Here is an 8,264-nt window from a genome sequence, read left to right on the forward strand (position 1 = left end):
ATACAATTTTCTCGACGTTCAACTTGTGTTCTTTCAATGTGTTTGAAGTGTTTGGCGAGTCAAAGGCTCCAATATTTCAAACATTCTTGAGCCATTTGGTTGATGTGCTATCATGCTGTCGCGGCTATTGCTACTACTGCTGCTTCTGCTACTCCAACCACTCCATGTATAAATGAGCGAACAATATTCAGATACATTGTTGAGAATACATCACATTCCATCGATCCAGTAGTAATAGGATTGTGTACCAACAATTTGCCCCATAATTGCATATTATTGCACAAAAGATACATTTCAATTTTGGTCATCATCATTGTTGTCGTAGGTACCACAGCATAGTTTTACAATTCAATAATTTACCTCAACTCATCGGCCGTTCATTCGTCCGGACAAATACCATCGACCATGATTGGAATTGAGAAACGATGTGCCATCGCAATGTTGTTCGCATTCATTTGACAATCATTTGGTAAACTACGTGAAGAACTATTGACAAATTCATGGACCGCCGTGCTGTGCACGGGGTTCAAACAATTTGCCTAAATGTGAAAGTTTGCATTTAAGTTTTGAACATTTCGTTTGCATGGCGTTATATTTGAAATTGCGGAACGGAACGAGAGAACGAAGAGCGTGAGATTGTGTGGAGGAGATGCAGATGGAGAGAGTCGAACATCACCTCTAAAATATACATTTTGTCAATTAGGCATTGAATCAGTTGGCGCATGACATTCTCAACGCACACATGCATTTCCATGGGAAAATATTCAAGCGCATAATATTGAGAACGTTGTTGTTGTTGTTGTTTGGTGTAAATGCAGCAGTAAAAGCAGCACGTGGGGCACAATGAGAAGGTGGCAAGCACATCAAACAGAGCTTGATGCTCACAAAAATCGATTGCAAATTAATGGGGAATAAAGCTTTTTGCTTTTGTAATATGATTACGAGTGTGCCTGTGCACACACAGTGCAATCGTTGCACATCATGTGGGGTTTCACATCAATAGATTGCACGATGCAATTCTCTAGTCTGCTGCAATTGGATACTGCCACTTGAACGGCATCCACGTCGTTATTGTAGTCACCGTCGATCTGCTGGCAATCGATATGCTATTCAAGTCAAACAATAAATGCATATTTAAAATGTTCCGCGTTTACCTAGCACGCCTTTATATCAAAGTGTGCTCTTTGCTCCCCCATTTTATCATCATATTTTGATGATGTGAACCGAGTGAAACCTTTACCAACTACGGTCTATGGCTGACTGCTAGCACTCACCCCCTCACACCGTTTCCGATCGCACACCGTAAACTGTTTGCGCTTTCGAGTCGACACAGAGTTCAATTTTGTGTTGGCATTAGTAAAAACTTGCAGCATAATTCATATGTATATGCAATGCTGCAATTGCATTCGAACAGGAAAAATCCTCCGTATGCACCAGCTCAATATCTTTGTCGTCTTGTGCGCTTCAAGTGTTTGTTTGTTTGTTTGTTCATTCACTCTCTGTTCTTTTCTGAACGATATTTAACTATTCAAATTGTGTGAATGGGGCTATGCTATGGCTGTGTGCTATTTTTGCTGCGCCAGCACAATCACAAACGGCCAATGTGCCAAAACGGAACCAACGAACGATTTCTGACTAAACCGGAACGATAAAGCAAACACACAATGCAATATTCAATTCGAGCACAATTCATTAATTCACTCTATAGTTTGAGATTGTTTTTGGCAAACCAACCGTATACGGTCTTATGTAGTCAACATAGCGCTTATCCATTCTTCATTGCATTTTACTTGAATTTTAGCTTGGAAATAATTTGGAAAATACTAATGTGAATTTGAACAAAAAAAAAAACGTAAATAAATCAAAAAAAAAAAAAAGCCAAGTAAAAAGGGACTAACCATACGTAAGAGCACACTCGTGAGACGCCAACAAGCATCTGTGTGAAACAGAAGACGAAGGTAAAAATAAACTTTTTCTTTCGTGAGTTTTGCCGATTCCATTTCCATAGACACGCTCGCAAATGTAACAAATGGTGCTAGAAGTGGTGGCTGTTGCTGCTGTTGCTGTGGTAGTACAATTGTCATCAAAGCAATAAATATTGGTTTTGCGAGAAATTCGCATCAGGCAGCGAATGGGAGAAACGAACAGCAGGAAGAACCAGAAACCATGTTTGAAATGTTGACATTTACTTTAAAATCTGAAAACCAATTGCGATATTTTTTTTTTTCAATTGAAAAAACCCTTGGCATCTCCAACTGCTGAAAACAAAACAGAAATAGAACTCGAATCAAAAATGCTGCAATTGAATATAAATAAAAAGAATTACATTGGTAATCCCGAACTTTTCCGTACCGTTGGCCTGCGTTGTCTGTAGGTAATTTTGGTTATTTTTTGTGAATTTTCTTGAAATAAAGCAGTGAAAATATAATAATGAAAATAAAGTGAAAAATCGGTCACTTTAACTAAAACTTCGACAATTTTGTATGAGAGGTACCCGTAAACCGATTCCTATTGGCTTCAAACTTTCTGAGGTTTCATTTTTTGGAGAAAAAATAAGATTCTGAAAGTTTCATGTTGATCGCATTTGCAGAAGTTTGATTTTTTGTCCTCAATTTTTGTCGAAATTTTCTTGGAAAAAATTGAGGGCCAAAAACCTAACTCCTGCACATGCGATCAACATGAAACTTTTAGAATCTTATTTGTTCTCCAAAAAATGAAATCTCAGAAAGTTTGAAGCCAATCAGAATCGATTAACGGGTATTATTATTTTTGAAATTTTGACTAAAATTACCGATTTTTGGACAATTTTGTATGGGAGGTACCCGTTAATCGATTCCGATTGGTTTCAAACTTTTAGAACCCTATTTTTATCCCAAAAAAATGAAATCCTAGAAAGTTTGAAGCCAATCGGAGTCGATTTACAGGTACCTCCCATACAAAAGTGTCAATTTTTTGAGGTTTTTCTTAGGGCAAGTACCCCAGGATCAAATCAAAAATGGCTCATCTTCGAACTTAAACTAAGTTTTTCGAATATAAAACTTTTGGCGTTTCCAGATTTTGATTATCTCAATTATTTTTTGAGTTATCGTGTTTACAAACAGCTACGACAACGACGACAACGACAACGACAACGACAACGACGACGGCACACGAACGGAAAAGTGTCTCAAAAAGTGGTTTTCTACGCGTTTCATGAGTTTTTATGATGATCCAAGCTAATTTTGCGAAAAAAGTTTTCGGGACCAATTCCTATACTTTCCCTTGACACGTTGTGTACGGAAAAGTAATAATGGAATTATTCATATGCGGTCTGAGAAAGATAAAAATGTTCTTTCAAATATGAATATTCAAGCGTTTTTCCCTCTTATTTGATTTCCTTGTCTTCAAAGAAACCGTCTTTTTTCGTAAGAACTTGAGCCAGTTCATTTAAGCTTCAATTTCTAGAAATTAATTCGATCAAACTTTGTGACTCATGAAAAAAGTGGCATTCGTGTTCGGTGCACATGTTTTGACTCGGTGTATTGATTGCGAAACGATTACGTACCGCAAAAATCTAAACATTCTTCCAGCATCTGCCACCAAACGATGGCATTCCAAGTGGTTGAAAGGGAGAAAACTGAATTCATTTGGCAAGGATTCATATCACATTGTGGAAATGCATTTCAAATGCAGCCGTACGTCTTGTGCGTGCAAATGTATCTTAAGTCTAACGGCGGCGCTTAATTGAAATGAAAGATTTATTACGTTCGCTCCTTTTTTCTCTTGCTTTCTGTTTCTCCCTGACGGTTCTGGTTTCTGGCATCTTCAGTTTTGGGTTCGATGAGAAACCACACCGAAAACCGCAGGCGCAGTTTTCTCTTCAAAACGGCAAATTAAATTTAAATTTTCGGAAGCGTATTCGGTTTACGTTGCATTGGGCCACTCTCTCTCTCTCTCTCTCTCTCTCTCTCTCTCTCTCTCTCTTTCTCTCTCTCTCTCTCTCTCTCCCTCTCTCTCTCTTTCTTTTCCAAAAGCGTCTCTCTCTCTCTCTGCTACTGCTTCATTGTCTTCATCATTTCACAGCTAGTTGAACAATAAATCTTGAATTTCAACCACTATAAATTTCCAAACCAAAGAAAATTCAAATGTTATTTCAAAAGTGGTAGATGCACGTCATCACCACAATGCAATGCAATGTATCTAATTTCGCAGATGTTATGGCAACGTGCCTGTGTATGATGACGTCATTGGCCCGATTGCATTCGGTTATGTTTTGGCGTTTGTGTTTTCTGGGGAAATTCAAGTGAATTAAAGTACGCAATTGATTTTGAAAATATTTCATCGACAAAAAGTCAACCTATCTCTTGCTCAAACACCTAGTCCCGCTCTCTCGCCTTCAAATCGCGCCCGACTTCTTTGAAAGTAACACATTTTCTGTGTGGTCGCTCACGACGAAATACGGCATTGTTTATATTTTGTTATTTTACAAACTCGAAAATGTAAATGCATGAGTCTAGCCGTTCGTTTATTGTTTGACAACAAACAAAACCAATTTCAAATGGATACACGTATTGCGATTGAATCAGACCGGACCGTATCACATCACACCAAGTTCACCAAAAAGTAAAAAGAACACATCGTTCAGCGAACACAATTTTCTCGCATGAAAATTCCAATCCATTTTGATGTTGGCCTAGTTTTGCGCATTCTATACTTGAGAACGGGAAAAAATATCCATTTTATAAGCATAGAACATGGCTGGATGTGTGTGTGTGTTTTTTTTATTCCACGGGTTCTACAAAAATTTCAATACATTTCAACAATTTATTGTATACATAAGCCAATAAATCAAATGATTTTGACCTCAGGCCCATTTCTTTACGTGAAGTTTCCATTCGGCGGCATGAGAATGAAGAAAAAAATCGCACTTTTTTCTCTCTTTAATTCGTTCAAAACATAAAGCAACATTGTTTAACTTTGTCATTCATAAATTCTATCGAAGCTAAGTACGCACATGAACCGAACCGTTGGCTTTTCACGCGAAACAAGCCGACATAACTCGCAAAGCCAACGATACATACGCACATACAAAGAAAAAAAAAGAACAGAGGCAAGTGCTATGTATTTGATCCAATTGTAATTTTGTATTCATTGTTTCACCCTATTTCCACAAGAAAGGCAGAGAAGAAGAAAAAAACAGAGACTCAACAAGAAGTACGCAATGTTTTTTTGTTATTGTGTGCACAATGTACATTATTATGTTGTTGTATTTTGTCTTCAACGCTTCATTGATTTTCCCTCTTTCCACGATACTCGAGCCAATTTGAAAACGAGAGCTCGAATGGAATTCAAAAGATGTGTAACATGGTGTGGCGCGTACATGTAATTTATTATTCGATATTGTGTCACTTATTCAATGGCATATTGATTTTCGGTTTATATTCTCTTTTAACACACATTCCATTGTTTCCGCGTTTTGGTTTAACCTTCAATTTTGTGCATTACCAGATGCTTAACGGCGCACACAACCAATTCGCTCTGACTTCATTCAAAGCACACAATGCAACGTATGGAAAATTCTTGGAAAATGTCAATGAAACTAATAATAGCAGATCTTGAGTAATTTCTTATTGAATATGTTTATTCAACTTACTTGATTCGGTACATTTGATCGAAATCGAAAATCTATAAATATTAAACGCTACAGAGCTATCGATTCAGTTTATATGAAACCTTTGCAACGCATACATCATCTATTTGCATCGGAATTGTCTGTCCGAAAATCTTGAACTGGAATTGTGTTTTTCTTTTTTGTGTGATCGTTTAAGATGAGGAGGAATCGGTTGTTTGTGTTTATGTTTGCCAATTTTCTGTTGCTTGGTGTTAGTTTATTGCAAACAAATGCATTCAAAGTTTACGATCATGATTTAGAAGTGGCAGCTAGTGACAAAAAAGAGGAATGGGAGGAAGGTGATGAAGAGGATTTCTTTGGCGAGGAAGATGAGGAGAAGGGAGAAAAAGGCGAAAAAGGATACGAAAGCAAACATGGGTAAGAAAATAAGATTTTTGTACTTTTGTGATCTTATTATGAAAAGAACGAGCATTTCAATGAGACATAAATATATAGAAAGTGCTTTGAAAATGTGGCATATATATAACGTACGTTATAATGTGATGAACATAGTTCAAAGGTTTTTTTTTTTTGTTTACCATAATGTATTGATACTATACATGGTATACATTATGTTGATTCTACTTGACTTCATTGATAAAATTCTATCTCTTGAAGCAAATTTGTTAAAAATATGAATATTTTTATCACATTCCAAACACTTTTTGCAAATGTAGAGAAGAAAAAGGGGAAAAAGGTCACCACGACAAGGAAGAAAAGGAGGTAATGGGATATTTTATTCTCAATTTTCATAAAAATTAACTCACTTTTTTTCCTGCTCACATCCAACCAGGGAGAATATGATGAAAAAAAGGGGCATAAGAAAAAATATTACGACGACGAAGGTAAGTGCATTGTAAAACATATAGATTATTATTAAAAAATCACGTAAAAAATAATGAAATTATATTTAAAAAAAACTCCAAAAATATAGGTCATCATCACAAACACGAAGAGGTAGTTTTTTTTTTTAATTCAATTTATTTTGTTTATTTATGGTGGACTCTAAGTCATTCGTGACAAAAACCACTGATTGATCTAATAAAACTGAATACGATTCAAATAAAAATGATTATGAATACGAATGAACTAATGAAAATTTGGCAATTCAGGGCAAAAAAGGAGAAAAGGGCAAAAAATTCGACGAAGAAGGTACTGACTTGCATTTTCGAGTGGTATACTGATAAAACCCACAGATTTGTTAATTATTTTATATTTAATATTTTAGGGAGCTTTAAGAAAGGGCATAGTGACAAGGTATGTACGATCGTGAAGATCATATGACGATCCATCATTGGTTTTTTTTCAAAAACAACTTTTTTCATTTTTCAGGGTCACCATATAATTAAAAAAGGTAAATTGACTGGAAAAAAAATATTTCAAAAATAGACTCATCATCTTTATACATGAAAAAATATTTTTGTAGGCGAAGAAGATGAGAAAAAGACGAAGTTCTTTGATGAAGATGGCGATGAGGAACATGATGAAAAAGAAGGTGAGTAAAATCGGTTTGATTTGATAAACTTTAATCTGAATCAAAAATAATAAAAAAATTATCATCACAGGAAAATTCCACGAGGAACATGGATCCAAGAAGGGAGGTTCACACAAAAAGGGTCACAAGAAAGGGTTAGTGTAAATCTAGTTGTTACCAATTACATTTTTGATACAGAAGATATGATGAAGAATTCACATAAGAAAAATGTCCATACGTTCGAATTTCAAAAACTATAGTCGATTCAAATAGAAACCACTTTCAGTTCTTGTCAATAATTCCATTTGCTTAAGCAACCATTAACCTTTCTCGAACGAAACTTACTGAACAATGATTTTATGCGAATTTTCTTAGCTATCACGAGGAGAAGAAGGGAGGCAAAAAAGGCGGTGGAAAGAAGGGTCATCACGATGAAGAAGATAAAGGCAAGCAAATTAATTGTGGATATTGCAATTCAACTCAGAAATTATAATAATAATTGTTGATTCGTACACACAGGATGGCATTCCAAGAAGGGCGATGAAGGAGAGTATGGTGAAAAGTCAGAGCACGGAAAGAAAGGAGGCGATAAAAAATATAAAAAGTGGGGTCACAAAAAAGGCCATTAAAATGGTAATCCATTTCTGCTGCAGCAACAAACTCTATAATAATAATTGGATGTCTGAATTTTGCCTGTGATAATTGCTTGTTTGAATAAAATCACTTGATCGGTCACTCTAAAAAAAATAATAAAGCAACGACTTGATAATTGAAACATCAAGTATTTATGTCTTGTTATTCCATTTGATTGTTCCTCCCTCACTGCATGTAGCTTCCACGAAGTTGTAAACAAGATGGAAAATAGCACAAAAACATAATGAATAAACAAACAAAGAATGAATTGACAAGAATGACGGCGAATGAAAGCAAAAGAAAAGAAGGAAAAAAAATGATGACGACGAAGAAGAAGAAAAAATAAGGAATCTGAAGAGAGATTTAATCGGCTTTGAAATTGAATTAAAAAAATTGATTGGGAACGCGCGATTGACGTTTTATTGATGATGCATTCCATTTTTAATGAGATTTAAAAGAAATTATGTCGAGAGCAGGATCGTCTCAGATTGTGTACTTGAAGAGAGA

The 8,264-nt window shown here is 35.7% G+C and overlaps 1 protein-coding gene across 1 annotated transcript; it reads left to right on the top strand.

The window, feature by feature from the left end:
- The first annotated feature begins 5,719 nt into the window (after positions 1 to 5,719).
- LOC129567557 (cilia- and flagella-associated protein 251) lies at positions 5,720 to 7,753 on the top strand. Its single transcript, XM_055444609.1, has 11 exons — positions 5,720 to 6,028; positions 6,328 to 6,373; positions 6,444 to 6,495; positions 6,585 to 6,607; positions 6,763 to 6,802; positions 6,879 to 6,907; positions 6,983 to 7,004; positions 7,077 to 7,145; positions 7,216 to 7,279; positions 7,500 to 7,570; positions 7,644 to 7,753. The coding sequence occupies exons 1-11, from the start codon at positions 5,808 to 5,810 to the stop codon at positions 7,751 to 7,753; spliced, it is 747 nt and encodes a 248-aa protein (XP_055300584.1). The 5' UTR covers positions 5,720 to 5,807.
- The last annotated feature ends 511 nt before the right edge of the window (positions 7,754 to 8,264 follow it).

Source organism: Sitodiplosis mosellana, unplaced genomic scaffold (assembly GCF_009176505.1).
Source record: "Sitodiplosis mosellana isolate CC-2019 unplaced genomic scaffold, AAFC_SMos_1.0 Smas_scaffold_11, whole genome shotgun sequence".
Lineage (NCBI taxonomy): Eukaryota > Metazoa > Arthropoda > Insecta > Diptera > Cecidomyiidae > Sitodiplosis > Sitodiplosis mosellana.